The sequence below is a fragment of the Stylophora pistillata genome, chromosome 3 (genome assembly GCF_964205215.1).
Source record: "Stylophora pistillata chromosome 3, jaStyPist1.2, whole genome shotgun sequence".
NCBI classification, from domain to species: domain Eukaryota; kingdom Metazoa; phylum Cnidaria; class Anthozoa; order Scleractinia; family Pocilloporidae; genus Stylophora; species Stylophora pistillata.
In genome coordinates, this window is record NC_142521.1 from 26,184,612 (window position 1) to 26,203,766 (window position 19,155).

At 40.0% G+C, this 19,155-nt stretch overlaps 1 protein-coding gene, 1 long non-coding RNA gene and 1 pseudogene across 2 annotated transcripts; 1 reads left to right on the forward strand and 2 right to left on the reverse strand.

The window, feature by feature from the left end:
• Positions 1-1,293: 1,293 nt before the first annotated feature.
• On the reverse strand, positions 1,294-5,294 carry LOC148735316 (uncharacterized). Its single transcript, XR_015998778.1, has 3 exons — positions 4,938-5,294; positions 3,346-3,476; positions 1,294-1,832 (listed from the first exon to the last, which is right to left on the reverse strand). It is a non-coding gene; the product is annotated as an uncharacterized LOC148735316 (long non-coding RNA).
• Positions 5,295-10,934: 5,640 nt separating this feature from the next.
• On the forward strand, positions 10,935-12,618 carry LOC111344827 (uncharacterized). Its single transcript, XM_088752930.1, has 4 exons — positions 10,935-11,208; positions 11,385-11,561; positions 11,973-12,110; positions 12,392-12,618. Exons 2-4 carry the CDS (start codon positions 11,393-11,395, stop codon positions 12,616-12,618), a joined length of 534 nt encoding a protein of 177 aa, XP_088609056.1. The 5' UTR covers positions 10,935-11,208; positions 11,385-11,392.
• A 796-nt stretch (positions 12,619-13,414) lies between these two features.
• LOC148735317 (uncharacterized) lies at positions 13,415-15,854 on the reverse strand (annotated as a pseudogene).
• Positions 15,855-19,155: the final 3,301 nt, after the last annotated feature.

Genomic DNA, 19,155 nt, shown 5'->3' on the forward strand with positions numbered 1-19,155 from the left:
GAGATTAATGTTATTGGAAACTACTTTCAAAAAGTATTGATCAAAGAGAAAACTGTGGTAGAGAAGGAAAGAAAATTTTATCGAGATGGAGAGAACTAGGTATTAGCAAAGTTGGGTTAGACAAAGAAATGATTTAGGAGAGAAATTAGTGGAGGATAGAGAGTTAGTAGAAAGCGGAGTTATCTAAAGAGACTAGTATAGAGCGAGTTAGAGTGGAAATTAGATTGGGAATATCGGCAATGCCTTTCAGCTTATTAGAAATAGGTTTGTGAGCAGGTTAACGTCAGTTAGTTATGATCAGATAGTTACCTTGTTGTAATGTTTATTTTTAGACAGATTACATTGACTAACCATCGTAATAGGTGAGACAGGTAACGAATCATACTCATGGAGAAAATGGGCGAGAGGGTTAACTTAGTTCGTTATGTTACGTTCAAAGATATTGGCGGGTGTCTTTATCACATCACAATAACATAACAAATTAGTAAGTTGAGCAGTTAAATAGTCAGTTGGTCAGTAGGTTAGTTGCTCAGCCAGGTAGTTGGCCCTTTAATTAGCTTGGTAGTTAATTGGTTAGTTAGTTTGTTAGTCAGTTGGGTTATTACTCAGACATTTAGTAAATCAGTTAGTTGGTTATCCTGTTAGTTAGTTGGTAAGTTGATTAGTTGGTTGGATAATAAGTTAGTAAATTTGTAAGTTAATTAGTTAATACCTAAATTAGATGGTTATTTTGTCAATTGGTAAATTGTTAATAAGAGATTAATTGATAAAGAAGGGACGCGCAGAAAAAGACATATTTCCCAGGCACCGTTCAAGCTATCAGTATGTTAGATAAAGTTATACTGCTGATCTTAGTGAGCCAGTGTGTTAGTTAAGTAAGAAAGTTAGCAAGCCGGTTAGATTTACCAAAGATGATATATAGGAAAACAGAGAAAGATGCTGCTTCGTTGTATTATTAGTCGTTAGTACATTAGTATGTAGTATTATATATTGGTATGTTAGTTGTGCAGTTAGTCAATTAGTTAGTTTCTAAATTTAAGAGTGAGTCATTAAGTATGTGAGTTGGTATGATTAGTCCAATTGAAATAATGATTGATATCATAATATTACATTTTGCCGATCGGTTTGATCTGTTGAAATCATTGCGTTTGAAACGTGTGAATTAGTCATAAGCTGAAGAGAGTGCTGTGAATTAGTCGCAGGCATGGAAAAGAGTGAACTGAATTGTTGCTGAATGCTATCTGATTTGATACAACAGTCTGTGTAAACTAAAAAGGTAGTAGTAACAATGACTCATCTGCTTGAATAAAGCCGTGATTTTTCTTAGGAAAAATGATATCAGAGAAGTTATCTAAAGACCCGTTGATGTTACAAATTGCCTTATGCAAAAATCAGAATGTTAATCAGAATCACAACTTCCTTAGTAGTGGGTTATTGGTGAAAGTGCTGCTTGGGCAGTTAGACTGTGTAAGTATATAACTTTTGAATAAACTATTCGTTCCATTACTACTGAAATTACGGTAACTCTAGAGGTCATTTCCATGCACTGCCTCCTCGGATGTCTGTTTTATCTTTACGTCATGATGTGATCAGTTAATCCTAGGGTTGGCTTTATCAGGAGATATTTTGGTATATCTTACAAGGATCTTGATTTCAGTCATCGTGTGGAACGGCTGGTTTGGTGGAGTTTAGTGAAGGTGGATTGTTCATAAATAATGCTCTCCAAAATCTGCGGTCTTCCCAGATTCAATAATTTCGCAAGATTTCAAGGCTCGTTCCCAGACAGGTAAAGAGGGGCTTTGGTGTAATTACCCCATTAAGGTTCAGCAAATCTGAAACATAAGGTATAAATAAAACGTAAAAACTGGTGCCACTTGATTTTTGTGAAGAAACAGCGCTCGACAAGTGTAATTCAAGTTCCAACTTAGAGCAGTTTTCAATTGAGCGTCGAATAAGCTAAAGTGAAAGTAATCACCTCAGCCAAGCGAACCGTTAGAAGTGCAGGAAAAGGCAAGTAAACAAGTCATGGTTGGTTTATTTTTTTCGTTTCATGGGGTAGGGTAGCGCGAGTTTTCTAGATCAATCAAAACGCAACGGGAAGCAAAGAAGCAGTCCTGTATGGCTTCCGAAACTCAGTCGAAAGTTTTTCTTGAAAGTTTCATATTTTTGAGAGGTTCTTGTCAGTTACAATTCATCATAGCACTCTGATATAAAGTCAGAACTTCTTAGGCCCGACAGATAATTTCGATCTTTTCTGAGTGAAAGAAATATAGCGGCGAACAGAGTGGAGATAAGTTTAATGATAAAGACGACTTCGACAAAGAACGTCCATGATATCTCTTGAATGAGAATTTGCAGTGAAAACGTCCTTCTGTAGTAACAAATGTCTCTTTGTGCCGACTGATTTCCTCCTCGATATCTTAAAATCTAGCATTCATTAGTTTCCCATGAGAATGCGTGATAATAGTCAAGAAGTATTTCATCTCTTTAAACTAGCTGGCAGTTTGACAACTAGGAAGCCGTACAGACGACGCGATCTCTTTGATAAATCCTGGACCGTGCTATTCACAATCATTAAGCTGCGCGCAAGGATTCGTGGGCAGGTATCAAAAGTTTTTGGTTGAGAACAAATTGAAGGCTATTTTGCGAGCAAAACTTCAAACTTTTTTTTATCACAAAGCAAAATTGCTAATTTTACGTAGAAATTAATTTTCTCTATGAAAATGATTTGTGTTCTAGGAACTGTAGTTCTTTCATTACTTAAGACAGTTCGGTGTGCTCAGAGCATAAAATATTAAAAAATTCTTGGCTTCAAAGGAAGACAGGCACATTTCAATGAATGGATATAGATGATTGCATTTTTGTCAACTTTTCTTGGCTCACACGCAAATATCACAAATACGCTTGAACGCTTCAAAAATATGCTTGAAAGCTTCAAAAATATGTGACAGAATAAAGATGTAGAGACATCAGACAGCACATATAGCTTTTATCACCATTTTCGTTCGACAGATTGCCTTACACAGGAGCAGTTTTCATTCATTAAAGAGACAAGTAACGGCAGATAGATCACCTCAGGATTTCTTGTTGTAAACAGTTTTCTTTGCTCTTAAAAAAGTTCGCGTGTGGCGTGTGTATAGCTTAACCAGGTCGCCTTGGAACTCAGTTATCCGTTACTTGAAAACAACTCGCAAAATTTTTCAAGTAAAATATCTAGTCTAAACGACGCGAAAGGACAAAGCTGAACAACAATTGGATGTGATAAAAACACAGCAAACGGCAAAACAAGTTAACTAGAAATAAGCGGACGAAATGAAACTAAGAAAGGTAAAAGTACGTGCTTACCGATTGTCCTCTCTGTACGCCTGAGTAGTTATAAACGCAGAATCCAAAGACTTCGCAATAAACGCGATAAACTTCGCAAACGCAAAAACACAGACCATGCACACAGACTACTACTAAAGACGCACGAGGTTCTGAAATATGATCGGACGGAAACGTCACTAATATGTAGCCTAGACAGTTACAAGCGTGTATGAATGAAACTCACTGTCAAGTTGAATTTTAAATTAGTTTTGGTTAATCTCAAAGAATGTCGTAGAAAAAATTAAAACTCCGACTGACAACCTCTTTGTGGGTTCCCGTTGTTCAATTGAAAAATTCCCATCGCTGTGATCTCAACATTACAATCAAAATCGCAAATATTTTTCCCTCGTTCCAGCTAACACCTGCTGCTTGCCCGTAAGGATATTTCAACGATGTTTTTCTTCTCTCGCCGACATAGACAAACGCTAATTTTTATATTTCAAAACTTGATTTTCTAAAAGCCAGACTACCCAACTTTTGGTCGTTCGATTGCGTCTCATAGAAGTATTTTAAACTTGTAAAACTTTTCCAGCTTTTGGCAACATATTTCGGAAAATTTAGTATTAGGGACCTTAAGAAACCACGACGGCGACGGCAACGTGGACGGGCAAAAACAAGAGATCTAATTGGCAGAACAATAGCTCAGCACGTGCGTTTTGAAACTTTGTACATTTCTTAGCCGTGTTATGCACAACAACAACGTGAAATCGCCAAAATTTGCGTCGTCTGCGAACCGAAACCGCGACGGCAAATTATTTTAATTTCCATTTGGAACTCAACGGCTACTTTACACATCATGCTGAAGTTGAGCTGTGGCGCTGTATGAGACAGTAAGCTGCTGCAGCCATTTTTGAAATTCTAACTAAGAGTAGAAATTCATTTTTTAATCGAAGTCTTCCTTGGCGTCGCCGTCGTGGTTTCTTAAGGTCCCTATTTTGGCGAGGCAGGAGGAGTTACGAAATCGTCCCAGAAACATTATTAGTTGAACCAGATTTCATCTACATCAATATTTTAGCTGTTTCGCTCAAAGTAAAAATAAGTTTCTCGCTGTGATTTAACTTTTGCAAATAATTTGGATATATCAATAAAGTTGAAGTGGTAAATAATTGGCCACCGTAACGATTACAAAAGCTGACGTTTCGAGCGTTAGCCCTTCGTCCTTCGCTCCGACGAAGGGCTAACGCTCGAAACGTCAGCTTTTGTAATCGTTACGGTGGCCAATTTACCACTTCAACTTTGTTGATATATCCAAATTATTTCGTTACTCTCACCGACGCAGCCCCAAACAGTTTCTTTCGAAACTATCAGCCTTTATTAATTTTTTCAAAGCTCGTCGACATATTCAATTACAGTGTCTGTAGCGACTGTCCTTGATTTTGCTTTGAAATAGAAAGAGAGATTACATTCGTGTGAGTTTCATAATATATTTCACATTTCGGTAATAATATTTAGAAATTTATCATTCTATGTAGCATAAACTTCCTTCCAAACACAGCTGTATCTGCGAGGTGTGCATCAAGAATAAATATGGATAGAAAGTGCAAAATCACGTCAACTACAAGCTTACTTACCAGAGATTCTGTTATCTTTCCCGTGCGTAAGGTTAATAATCAATTATAAATGCTAGTTGGCGCATTTGCCCGTGTGGGCCAATGCGTGAGATTACCAGGATAAGCCGGAAAGCTTATGTGTGAAAAGGACCGAATACACCTGTTGTATTCCGCATAAATAGGACGAGGTGGTATCCTGTTATTTCATTGGCTAGCACTTGTTCACGACCTTTGATGCTTGCGATTGTTTCGAGTCTATTGGAAGGTCTCCGTCTTCTTTGAAATAGGTTTGAATGTCAAGAGTCGATTCGCAATTAACTCTCTCGCCTTTGTGCACTTTTTGTGGCACAGAATATAATTCCTGAGTCTGATATTTCAGCCGCGTTAGCTGTTTGACCATCTTACAAATTCTTCTATTTTTTCTTCGTTTCTCTGTTCCACGGACAGAAAACGTCGTCAGTACACCTCTTCTAAACTAGTGGTTTTGCTGTGCTTAGCTGGATGAAACCTCTTTCTATTTTTGCCACAAATATTTTAGAAAAAGCTAATGTTTGGTTACTGCCGTTCCGAGGGTTTGAAAAACACTATTGCGTTAGCGGATGATAACAAAGACGGCGCACAAAGCACACTGGCTTACCGTAGCTCTTTAAAATACATCCAGCCCCCCCTCAAACCAGTGTACACTCAGCACAAACTTTCCTGATAAAAATTAACTTCGCCCTCAATTTGGACCCTTTGATTCTATTCTTTTGTTAGTTCTTTTGTTCCTAAACTGATATCTTTTATATCATGCATATTTTCTCACCCTGGTAACCCTCTTATGAAAACGGCCTTTCATGATAAAAAAACTTACGTATTTTTAGTAATATTGATGTGATAATTTTAGTACCTGCACGTGTGAGTTGCTGTTATGATCGCTTCAACTTTGTTTTGCCGATTCATACTTTATGTGATAGATTCTAGAGTGAAAAGGTGTTTGTGCATAAAAATCTTCTTCTATCGATGGGCCTTGGCAACCTCTTAGGTGTTGTAGTTGTAACATTCTTAAAAACTAGAGAGAAAGATCCTTTAAGTTAGCAAGACCCTTTTTGTACACATAAATGTCCCTACTAACCTTCACCGACTTGTTTTATGGTAATGTCCGTTTGTAGGCACTTAAAAGCAACTGTGCCCGAAAATTGAACATTTTCAAAATATGGTGGCAAAAGCCAAAATATCGATTCGGCTCATATTCTCAAGTTAGGTTAGCCTAAGAGTGAAACAAATCACTGCATACTTCGTTTGGCTGAATATCGATTTAGTTAAGAGAAGATCGATAACAACTGAATTCCGCCAAAATGTCGCTTTTTAGGCTCAAAATTTCAGACGCATCTCGGAGCGTCGCGTCACAAAATGAAAAAACCTGGATTGATAAAAAGTACCAAATCTTGGAAAACAACGTCAAAACATATGTTGACTGCAATTTGAGCAATTCTTGACCATTTATTTACACAATCTAATTGAATTTATCCGACCTACTTCCAACTAGATTAAAAATACGTCGAAAGTAGCCCGTGATTTAACTATGTGCTATACAAACACCGAAAATCTGGGTTTCGGAATTTAAAGTTGGATAAATGCGCCGACTCGACGGTGTCGTCCATTAGTCGAAAATGCACACATACTCGCGAAAACTCAATTTTTTTGCATTTTACGTTCAATCTACTGCTTATCTAACATAATATGCTCTTACCCTCCATGTTTCTGAGGATTGCAGTCCTGAAATTGTTGCACCTCCCTCACAATAGCGATATTACTTGGAAGGATAGTCAACGCCTCCTAATAATGACTCTTCACAAAGTGTAACTCGGGGTTTTTGATTTGAGGTTTCTCTATTCCAATTTCGTTGAAAAAGAGGCTGTAAGTACTTCACGTAAGAGATCTTTTCTTTGCTTAAATGTTAGTCTTTAACCGAACCTCGAACCAAATGTAGGCGGAATTTTGTTAGTTCAGAAACGTGTTTCTCGTGGGTGGAACAACGCTAATTAATTCAAAATGAGATCTACTGAAATCAACAACTTCGCAAAAACAGAACCGCTTTGTACTGTGAAACACGTGGCTTCAGGAACCTAGGTCTATAAACAATCATCTCACCTCTTATCGATTTTCTCGAAAATAAATCGATATTTAGCCAAACGAAGTATGCAGTGGTTTATTTCCCATTGAGACCTACTTCACTTTGAAATATGGGCGAAATTGGTTTTTTGGCTGTTGTCAACAAATGCTTCACCATTGGTAACATTCGCTCTTAAAGCGTTCCCGATAAATCGCGTCTTCCCAACATCTTTGGAAATTTTGGATGTTTTCCCACTCTTTCCCAAATTTGTTTTAATCATTTTCTAGACTCCTTGTGCAATTTCGGTCGGTAGAAATGGGATACGCCTCGCTCAACCTAAAATAACAAACTATTTCTCCAGTTGATATTTCAACGTAACCGACAGGATGTACCATGATCATCAAAGACATTTTCATACTAACCATTTTAAAGGAATCTGTTGTCGTACGAGGAAGTAATCAAATATATTGAATTTTTAAAGCTCTTTGCATAACCCTGGCAGTGGTCGAGCACTTCCTTCACACTGCAATATTTACATGGATGTTGGTTGAAGGAATAAATCTCTACATCAAGCTGGTCAAGGTCTTCTTTCTAAACAAGCAATATCTGACACGCGTGGCAGTAGAATGGGGTAAGACCAATTCGTTGTATTGTACCGAGTTTCATGTACATGTATCACCATTCCCCATCCCGAGTCGGTGTGTGTCGGTTTCCTGTAAACTGCCGTCCGTAGTGAGTTGTCGTCACGGCTTACTAGACAGTGTAAAAAGGATTTTCATCTCTTTTTAAAAGTCGTACCGTTTCCCTTAGGCCGCATGAAGAAGTAGACCAACGGTTTGTGGTGCTCAGTAGCTTTGATTTAACAAATGTGAGATACATAAAGCCCATCGATGAATTCACAAACCGTCTTCATCTCAGCACATGTCGCTGCTTTAAAGACGCCGGAAGAAACAGGATGTTTTTTTTACGTGACTTCGTAACTTACTTGGTTCACGCAAACTCTAAGTGAATGCAATTAGCAGATTATATTTATAAAAAGGGTCAACCGTGTTGGTGGAGCCAGAGGGAAGGCGATATAAAGGTCTGGCCATTTTTTTCTCAACTTCTCCCAATCTTTTCACTTAGGTAAGTGTTATTTGTCCAGGACGTTAGCCTAATATAATTTTCGGCTCTGCATTTTGTTTCTTTTAGAAAAAAACAAAATTTTTATTTTATCTATTTGGGTTAGTTGAAAATGAAAGAGTCTCGGGTACAAGTCGTTGTACGTCTGTTAACTGCAACAGCAGATTTTTCTTCAAGAAGCTGCCTTACTTTAATGACACTTGTATGAGGTATAACAGTGGAAAGAATGTGCAATACGCTAACACACGGTGAGATCGTGTCTCTTAAATCTGATAATTCTTCACCTGACTTGTCCCACCTAGCCCCCTTACCCGTACAAGCAGCCATGGAAGACGCATTACGCCTGCTAGTTTTCAATCTTAGAGATACAAACTTTTGGGAGAGCAAAAAAATATTTCCTGCGCATCATAGTTTCTCGATAAGGAAGAGTTATAGAAGGTCTGTTGAAATTAAGAGGGCCCGTTGAAGACTTTGTTTTATTAAGCTTGCCTCAGCTACCTCCCGTTAAGTTATCCCCGTGGCACAATTTTCTGTTTACTTGCAAAATTTTCTTTGGTAATCGAAGCGTGTTTTTGTCTCTTTTGCCTACCGGATCATTCTATTTCTACTTGAAGTTCGGTCGTTAAGGTAGGAGTCGTCGTACAAAGGACAGTTTTCGGTAGCAGACACTGTCGTTTCAAGGTATTTAGCGATGGCCACTAAAAAATTCAACTAAAAATTTGCTTTTTCGTTGAAATTAATAAGTACACGTCAAATTATTGGCTGTAGGACTCGACTGATAAAAGTTGGTCGTGATTTAGCAAGTTTCGGTTCCTGGGCAGGAATAGATCATTCTTTCCGTCTCTTTTATTAGGTTAACGGGATATAAAATTGGTTTGTTTGATACTGACATCCCCTGAGACGAATGTGTTCTAAAAAATTAAGCTGGACTGTGGAAAGGTGGAACATATAAAAGAGTTTTGATACTTTCAGATGGTTGGTATGAATAACATTCGTAGAATGCTCATTATGGGATGAATTTCAGTAACTCTGCGCTCTTTTATTCAGAAATTTAGTTATCAGCCATAAAAACAATTGAATGACTTGTTGGTTGAGGAGCTCAAACGGTGACAGCCCGCATGCCGCACTGACGGGAAAGCCATAAAACGGTACGACTGCTAATGTTTTGGTAGGATGGTGTAGTGGTATTATCTCACTGATAATCCACCTTTTATATTCACTTTGTTGACACAATTTATCTTCACCAGCTCCGTCATGGTTGAGGTGAAATCGAGATACCTTCAAGCAGCTGTAATCGTGCACCTTTTCCGTACAGTGACTACAAACGTTTGTAGTGGCCAAAATTCCCGCCGACCTCATTCGGATACAAAGCATTCCTCATCGTGTGCTACTTCTCCAGTTTAAAGGTAAAATGTAGCTTATTCCAGCAGCTTTTCCGAAAACGTAATCGGGATAAAGATGGATACCGTAAGATTTCTTTTTATATTATAATCTCTTTCACTTTAGTCTCCACCAAGCGTTTGCATTGTGCAAGAATCTTAGTTTTATTTGAAGTAAGCGTACAATCTCCACCTGATCGCCAATTATCCAAGAAGGATGCTTTTTAAGCTGAAATAAGAGATATATAGTTTATTATGAATCTGACCAGGACACAGAAATTATCTTTAAGGTTTTTGCTTTAATTGACGAAGAAGGGAATGAATACAAAAACCATGATACCTGGAAAATATCTCCTTGCCTTAAATGTAATTGCACGGAATCTCAGATCCATTGTCAGAGGGACTTAAAAGTGTTCGTCGCAGGGTATCGAAATCGCATCCTTTTGTCAAAAGAAACTTGCAGCCAGCCTTTTTGTAACGTCAACCGGTTTGTAAAGTTGAGAAAAGACGTATGTGGAAGTAAGTGTAGTCTGCAAGTCTTTAACTGTTAACACCGTTGATCGTGTAAATGACTTGCGCTGTCACCCTTATCTTCCATTCTTCGTTTTTTTTTTTACCTGGTGGTATGATGTAGTCATACTTTGAGGTTTACGTGTGGACCAACAACTCACCCACTCACTCACTCGGTCATAGTGGATCCCTCGATCCCTAGTGGATCCCTAGTGGATCCCTCGATCCAGATTACACGCGTAATCTCATTTCCCCCTGCTAGGTTTGCTTCTGTCCCAGAGTCATTGTTTTGTCTTCTGTTCATATATCTGGAAGGTGGGACAGTGGCAGAAATTTCTTCCCTAAGTATTAGAATTTTTAAGTACTCAACACTTCATTAACTTATTAAGACATACCACGGGGTAGCTCCAAGGAGCCTTTGATTAGATAAAAGGTACGATCGCGAACGCTTGGGAGTGAATTGGAACAAGACAATAGACTTATCCACACATAACCTCTTGAGATGCAATGAATATATGAAGTTCATATATTTTGAACTGCGTATTAGATACGTGTGATGTGCGATCCTCGCAGTAGATAGCGCTATTTATGCAATAGCGAAAATCAGACCTGAAAAAAAATCAGGCCTGTACGGGACTCGAACCACTGAGCTCTGCGATACTAGTGCAGCGCTCTACCAATTGAGCTAACAAGCCAACTGGGAGGAGGCCGTTAAGTTAGTTTATTACGAATCAACTTAACGACCTGCTCCATTGGTAGGGCGCTGCACTAGTATCGCAGAGGTCAGTGGTTCGAGTCCCGTACAGGCCTGATTTTTTTCAGGTCTGATTTTCGCTATTGCATAAATAGCGCTATCTACTGCGAGGATCGCACATCACACGTACATAACCTCTTACTGTTATGAACCATTTATAGGTCCGATGAATTAGCTATAGTAATCATTTGTTGTCTTTAACTTTAGCCAACTGCCGCGACGAAGAAGGATTAGGATATAAGTCAGACCAAGCTTTGTCGACGTCTCCATGTCTTCATTGTCATTGCAAGGAGAGTCTAATCTCATGTCAAAGAAGAGTGAAAGTCGTCTTCCCAGGGCACAGGAACAGTTTCACTTGGCTAGAGGAGACTTGTCATCAACCCGCTTGTAATATTCTTCAGTTCATTCGAGAGAGGACAGATAGTTGTGAAGGTGAAAGTCTTGAAGTCCTTTGAGTGCACAAGTTGTTTGCAAACTCGGTTGTGCTTTCATTTCAGTACGATTATTTTCATGTTAGCTTTAAAACTGTTGCATGGCTTTTGCAACAGTTTTCTATTTCTGTCGCAATTTTTATCTATGCGCAGGAGAACAATTCTGATCTATTTCAGGTGCGGAGATGACTAGAGATGGTGGAATCTTAATGAAACACCAGAGTTGGAATTACAAAGGTTGCGAACTGTTTTTCAATGGAACAGACCTTGATGGTAGTGAAGTCTGTCCTCCCATGGCCAGACCTGAGTGCTATGTCTACAGCGGAACTATCTGCTGTGCCTCTAAGTGTGCAGGTACATTATACTCTTAATGATAATTACTTCGAGGATCCCTCTCAAATGCAGTTCGATAATTTCTTTGAAATTGTTTTTCGAGAAGACATTTCTCGATACGCTCATCGTTAGAAACAATCCAATCAAGGTTTTTTTGTGTTTGATTTATGGTAATTACTTAGTCGTGAAATTTCATAGAACGAAGTTAAATCTCACAGCAACTACCAAACATCTTTTGATTTTTCAAAAATATCTATAGAGAGATTGAAACGTCGTTTTATATCACTTGTTTTTATTCTGAAAATCAGTTAAATCTTAAGTTTCAAAAGATTTTTGTTCTGTCCTTGTCTTTGAGCAACTCTCACCGTTGTTGCTAATTTGTTCCAACATTGTTTTTGTTTCTCTAAAAAATCATATCGCCTTCCTCTTTAGCCCTCCAAGAAATAGCAAAAATGTTGAGAGGCCACCTAACAGTATGTTCTAATGGTTATCAGCTGGTTTCAAATGGTCTTTGCCAGAAAAAGACTCCGGGCTGTTTGCGTGATTCCAGTCGTAATAGCCGTTCGTCGGGTAATACTGATTAAGATGATGCACATAATTGCATAATTGAAAGGATAATGTTTAAACAACCATGTATCAATTTTTCAACCTCTTGATCTTTATTTGACGAACGTCGGTGCCTAGTTTCTATTTTAATCGGCTGGGAAATTGTTAAACTAACTGCTGCTTTTGGCCCCTTTCCTTTTACTAATTACTGTAATACTAACCCAGTACATGACGTACCTAAGAATTATTTTGAAAATTTTTTTAATCTGAGCGCTTTTTGCAACACTGTCATATTGTGTAAATAGAGGACTCATGTCAAGATGAAAAGTCCAATCAGTACTTCGAGGGGGTCACGTGGTCAATGGGTAACTGCATTCAGTGCTCCTGTCGAGCTGGCAAGATCCACTGTAAACGAGAGATCTCAGTGATAAATAGCTTGGCGGAAGAGTCTCTGACAGAATATTGTATTCAAAATGAGTGTGATATATCCCGTTTTCTGGCCAAAAATTGCGGCAAGTGTAAAGGTGAATGAAAACGCTTAAAGGTTTGGATGCTAAACTTGATGCAGCGAAACACGGTAGACTTATATTCCTAATCTTGTGAGAAAGCTCGTTCACTGGAGTGACAAGCCGTAGGTAAAATAATTTCGGCTTCTTGTAAGAAATACTTTCAGCAAGAGAAGATAAAATTCGTACCCCCGAACGGCCATGCAATGTTCCGTTTATTTTATAGATAATGATGAAATTTCCACATAAGAAACAACTTTTTTATGTTTTCCCCTTCGTCCAATCTACATATATAAACCTGTGCGGCATATCCTGAAGCTCGTTTTGCAGGGCCCCAACACAAATAAAAACAGACCACTGCTTGGAGTTAACTGGCCATGGACAGAGGCCCATAGCCGCTTTAATAAAAACATGTTTTTAGATCTTGAGAAATTTCGCAGGAACAAATTAAACATATTATGGCCCAGTAAAGGTGAGGGCACTCAAAAACGCCAAAGAGCATTAGGATTCTCTGCAATCCTGATGCTTGCCCCACCCAAAGGAAATGCAGCACTGGAAATAGGAACTGCTGCCCATGCAAGCAGACTCCCCCTCTCTATTACAAGGTAACAGAAGGTGAGATGTAATATAACAAAGAAATTCCGACTACTAGTAAACTCTTATTCTTATTAACCGGGGAGCTACTGCCCTTGCAAGTAAGCCCCCAGGATGCTTATGATCTAAGATACACCTACAAGCTGCAGATAGATAGCAACAGCCTCAAAATTAACTTCATGGCAGATGTGCTACCTGACAATGCCGAGATAGAAAAATAAGTGGGAAACTGAATAAGGGACTGCTGCCCTTGCAAGTCAGCACCGGCCTAAGAAATGCAAAGTAAACGTGCCACAATACCTCTATGCCTTAACTCTGAAATGAACACAACTGCTACCCGTACAAGTCAGGAGTGTCAGTCCAGAGGATGGCATGAGGAGTAGCAGCAGCCGCCCCCGCCGGAAGCTGCCCTTAGCCTTAAATTAACTATGAAGATAAGTAAGGGATTCTGATATATTTCTGGAATTCATTGGACTTCCAACGCCCCAAAGCCCTAATCTGTGCATCAGACATTCCAGCATCCGCAGCATAAGAAGCAGCACCTAACGAAAGCTATGGCCCTTATAACGTGAAGGGTCTAGATCACAGTACTTTATGGCCATGGAAAGCTTGTGAATGAATGTATCTCTGGAAACAGGGGAACAAACTATCAATCGAAACAGAGGCCCAGTTCTGTTCCCCCAAAGGGCTGAATAATCCAAGATGATTTGGACAGGACAGGAATAGTTGCGACGATTCAAAACAACTGAAAGAGGTCTCTGATTGTAATTGTGTTTGAAGTCAAGAAATGTGAACTTTAAAGCAACAACCACTTGATTCGCGTCAAGCAGCTGTGTAAGCTGGTTAAGTTGAATAAGGGAGCCTCCCTCCTTTGTGGTTCTCAAAGTGAGCTTACCAATGCGCATACAATCAAAAAAGGCAAGGGAACACATGGCCTTAAACAAACAACTGTCATGTGGTGTGTGACAAAATTTAACGGCACAGTCCAGAATTCGATTAAGAATAGGTAGGGTAATTGGGAGCCGACTGTCTAGGCGAGACCCAAGCTTTGCATAACCCTTAAAGTGCCCATAATGTCAAAAAACGTTTTTCGCTCATCTAATTCTACATTTCACCAAATGAACTTCGGTGAAAAAAATTTTCGATTTGGATAAGACGCGATTTTTTTTACGAAGTCTTTCAAAGTTCAAAATTCTATTTTCTTGCGGTCGACCCCTGCCGCTGATCACAAGAGTAACGTGCTCAAAATGACCGCGCGACTGATGTCTGTGACGTAGGTTCAGGAACCTCACTTGACCTTAGTGCATATAAATTCGCTGGTCGAGTGCGGTTGGATGAAAAAGGCCTTAGTGGGATCGAGAAAACCAGAGAGCTTGTGGAAGTTACCTAAAGTCGAGACATAAGTGCTGACCGTGGAAGGAGCGTAGTGACAATCATACATGTGAGCAATAAAAAGTGCCAAAACAGGGGGTGAAATGGGAAGGTAGTGGAAGTGCCAAGTAAGATCGCATGTATAAATTGTGTGAAAAACTTCCAGGCCCGTCGATAAGTGGGAAGCGAGGAAGGTTGCAGGCTGGACTGCAATAGTGTGGAATATACGGGCTCCAATTCTGAGGCTGCAGATGCACAGGAATGTCTGTTGGCTCCCGTTCCATGTGAACTGGTGCCAAATGCCTGAATGTATCCACCTGTAATCGAGACAAAGAGTCCGCAAGAGTGTTATGAACACCTGGAACATGCTTGGCCTTAAATAGTATGTCGTTCTTTAAATAGACCAACACCAATTTTCTGACAAAAAACATCAAATCTTTATCCTTGCAGGACTGCTTATTAATCACATGAACCAACGCCTCATTGTCTGTGAAAAAAGGATACGCCGATTTTCCATTTGATCTCCCCACAGATATAAACTCAGAACAATGGGATAAAACTCTAGCAGAGCAATGTTCTGGTGTAACCAATTGTCAGGCTAGGCCAATTCCCATAGCACCATTTATTACCAAAAACGGCACCGAAACCTAATGAACCAGCGGCATCAGTATACAGCTCTAAGGTGTCTGAACTGTGCCATAGGTCCTCAAGAAGGAAGAACCTGCCATTGAAACTAGTCAAAAAGGATTGCCAAAGCTTCAAGTCTGCTTTAACCTCCTGATTTAGCCGAATAAAGTGATATGGCGACTGGATCCCAACTGTGAGATCAATTAACCTACGCAAAAGGGCTCTACCAGGGACAACAACAGAACAAGCGAAACTGAGCGTGCCCGTTAATGATTGAATTTCTTTCAGTGTCACCTTCTTACGAGTAAGAAAGTCAGAAATCAGACGGCGACACTTGTCTATTTTGTCAAGGGGCAAACGCGCCTCAAAAGAAACAGAATCCAATTCGACTCCAGCAAAGGACAATGATGTAGCTGGCCCACATGTTTTTTTCTGGTGCTATGGGAATGCCAAGGTATGAACACAAGTCAAGTAATAAGTGCAACTGATCCTGGCATACTGATCGTGACTAGGCGATAATTAGAAAATCATCACGTAAATGAATAATATGATTAATCCTCATCTTAGTCCGCGCAATCCATTCGATTGCAGTACTAAGGGTTTCAAATGTTTACAGCTACTTGCGCACCCCATGGGCATACACCGATCGTAATAATACAAATCTCTCCATCTCATACCAAGCAAGCAATAATCAAGAGGATGAATGGGAATAGTTCTAAAAGCATTTTTCACATCAGTTTTGGCTAAGTAACATCCTTGACCGGCCGCCTTAATGTGATGAATAGCCTCCGCAATAGTCGCATGGGAAACACTGGTGTGGGTTTGAGAGATCCCATCATTAACAGAAGAGCCCCGCGGATGAGATAGGTGGTGAATCAATCCCGCAGCAGCTACCAAGAAAATAGGTGTTGCTTCTCCCATCATCACAGAAAAGGTTTGACTGAGGATTTTGGTAGATCGAAACCTCCTGATTAACGCTAGGTAGTTCGTAGACTTGATTTGTGGAATAGGTTTTGAATTAAGGGGTGTTTTCTGACGTCACTTTAGCTCAAACATGAAAACGAGGTGATATAACAAATGAAAGATTTTTACTCATTTGTGGCTATAAAAGGATTCCAGATTGAACCAAACTTGTTGCAAACGTTAATTACTGTTAAGGAAAAATGCCCATAATCATTTTGATGGGTCACGTGACATATCACGTGACACAATCCAACAAAAAATTGCTTTCTTTAAAGAAAAAAGGTCGGGGACGTCTACATCTTTTTTTTTTTTTGGACTGTCATAGTGTGGATCCTATGGAATTGAAATATATCTATCAAGAGAGGATGTTTTCGTTCTACAGCATGCATTTTTTTACGTTTTGTGGTGAGTTTTTTCATGATAGTTGTGGTAATAAGCCGTCCCAGGGTTCCCGGTTCATCAAGCAGCGGTAAACGGAATGAGCAATTTTAGGCAATTCCAACGCTTAAAGACTTTGTAAGAGTAGCAGATTTGCAGTGTGGCAACTTTTTATCTACAAATTTGATTAGGAGTGAAACTTCCAGTTATTGGAAATCAATTTCCAAAGATTGCACTAGCGCGATAATATGTTCTATAAAGTATTTTGAAGATTTAGTCAAAATTAAGTCAAAATAAAGTCAAAATAAAGTTTTTTTCAAGCCCATATAAAAGATGTTCATAACCTGAGTTCAACATGCTATAAAATACAAAATTAAATTTAAAAAACGGCTTAAGCGAACCTGATGATTTAAAACGAGGGACTTTTTGACTTCCCGTTGTTTAGCCTCGCTTTAAAGAAGTTTCACGAGAGCGAGGTTTTACTTTCTAAGATGGCGGCGCCTATGGTTTTATATTGTCTCTAAGTATCATCATTATAAACGATAAATAATTCTTTATTCTGTTACAGTATTCTGTTACGTTGTTTTTCGTCTATTCCAAAGCTCTTTTGGATAAAAATCTCATCTTTATCTAAACCGAATGCACTCGATAAATATCTTAGCCTTCCCTGGTGAAAATCCTGTCCAGGTTCCTGTCCAAGATCTTGATAGGATCCTTACTGGGATCCTACCTGAGATCCTATTCAGGATTTTGTACAAGATCCTGTAGGATCCTGTAGGATCTTTTGCAAGATCCTATTTTGATGAAACAGAATCCTGTACATCCTGTAAATTCAAGACGGGAGTCAAAGGTTAGGGTAAAATAAAATTGGTTTTTTATCACACAGATGTATGAGACACTTTCACGGTAAGGATTAATTTGTTGTTCATTCAGGGTTACATGTTTAGGATTACAGTTAGGATTATTTTATTCACGTGTTTTAAGTTTAGAGTTGATTCATTTACATGTTTATTTATAATTTAATTTACTTTTTAAGTTTTCTTTTTTATTTCTTGTAAAACAGCTCAATATCAGCTGTTTAATTACAGCTATCTTACATGACATGAATTAACTAGTTACTAGCTGTTTCACATACAATCTTGTTTTATAGTGTGTTACGCTGTGTGGCCGTGGAGGTGTCTATGTACTTATGACTACGGTTGCTTATATTTGGAGGCTGAGCCGGTCGTTGCTCACCCTGGCTATTACATCGTTTATGCACCATTTCTGTTTAAAAAGATGGGTGGTGCCTTTGGCTTTATGTTCTACGAAGTCGCTCTCGATGACACCTTTGACTTTGGCAGAGAAGATTGTAAAAATTTCTACGCGTTCATTGTTGAGGCGGTATCCGACCGCTGACTTATGTATTGCATATCTTGCTAACTGAAGAATAAAATTGATTAAATGCGGTTCGTCACAGCGGTGTGCGTTTGATTTGTTGCGTTGAAGCCCAAAGAGGGCGGTGGGTTCTGTCAGATGTGTGTGGCCGTCAGAAATGTCGGTTACGTAGCGGTTGATTAAGGACCAGAAAGGTTTCAGGTTAGGGCAGTGGAGGAGTAAGTGATCAATGGTTTCCGTTGCAGCGCAGTGATGGCAGGCCGTTCTGTGGTAGGCTTTGGTCCTATGGAGGGAGAGCGCCGTGGGGAGCACTCGATGGGCAATCTTCCATGTGAGATCATCGTATTTGTTGGGCAGAAACGGGCAGTAGAGTGATTTCCAGAAACCTGCGTTGAACCAGCAGAAGGGGGGCTGGAGGTGTTCGGACCAGTATTCGATCCCGGGGACGGGTTGTGAAGAGTTGGAGGTGAGTAGCCTCTAGAAGTGGCAAGTTGTCGCGTCCACCAATGGCAGTTAAGTGGCGTTGAGTGTATATTGTTCGGCAGTGGGACTGGTGGGGTTCTCGGGTGGGGTGAAATCAGAAATAGTGTTACGCCAGGGTTCAGGGATAGGTCGCATCAGGGGCAGGAGTTCTCGGGCTAGTTTCGCGGGGCCGTGAGCCGGGATAAGTTCGTAGATGGCCGTCTCGGGGAGAAAGCCCGGGATGGCCGCATAGCACAGTCTTTAACCTGGTGGACGCCTGCATTAATACAGTGTTTATAAGAGAGGGGAGCACCCTCGTTGGTTATCTTGGTTATCTGGGGGTTTACGAATAGGGGTTCGGAGAGAATCTGGGGTAAGGAAACCTCCACCTGGCGTGAAACATGGGGTCGGCATTGAAGCCACACGCGTAGCAGTTCTCGGTGGTACACGGGCAGGTCTGGGTCGATGTGGTGGGTCTAATATAAGGTGGCGAAAGTTAAAGGGCTCAGAGTTTGGCCTGCCACCCGCAGATAATGGGAGAGAGAGTGTTTCCACCCGGTAATAGTGGGGTCCAGATATTGCCGTAGCGTGGATAAGCGGAGCGCCGTGATTTTTGTTTGGATGCAGGGGATATTAGAACCGCCTTGGTCGCGGGGGTACGCGAGGGTTTTCCGGTTTACTAGGGGCATTTTTTTGACCAGAAAATGCTGTAAATGGATTAATCAAGTTCGCGAACGGCCCAGTCGGGTACAGGGAAGGCTGTGGCATAATACCAGAGAACCGAGGTGAGA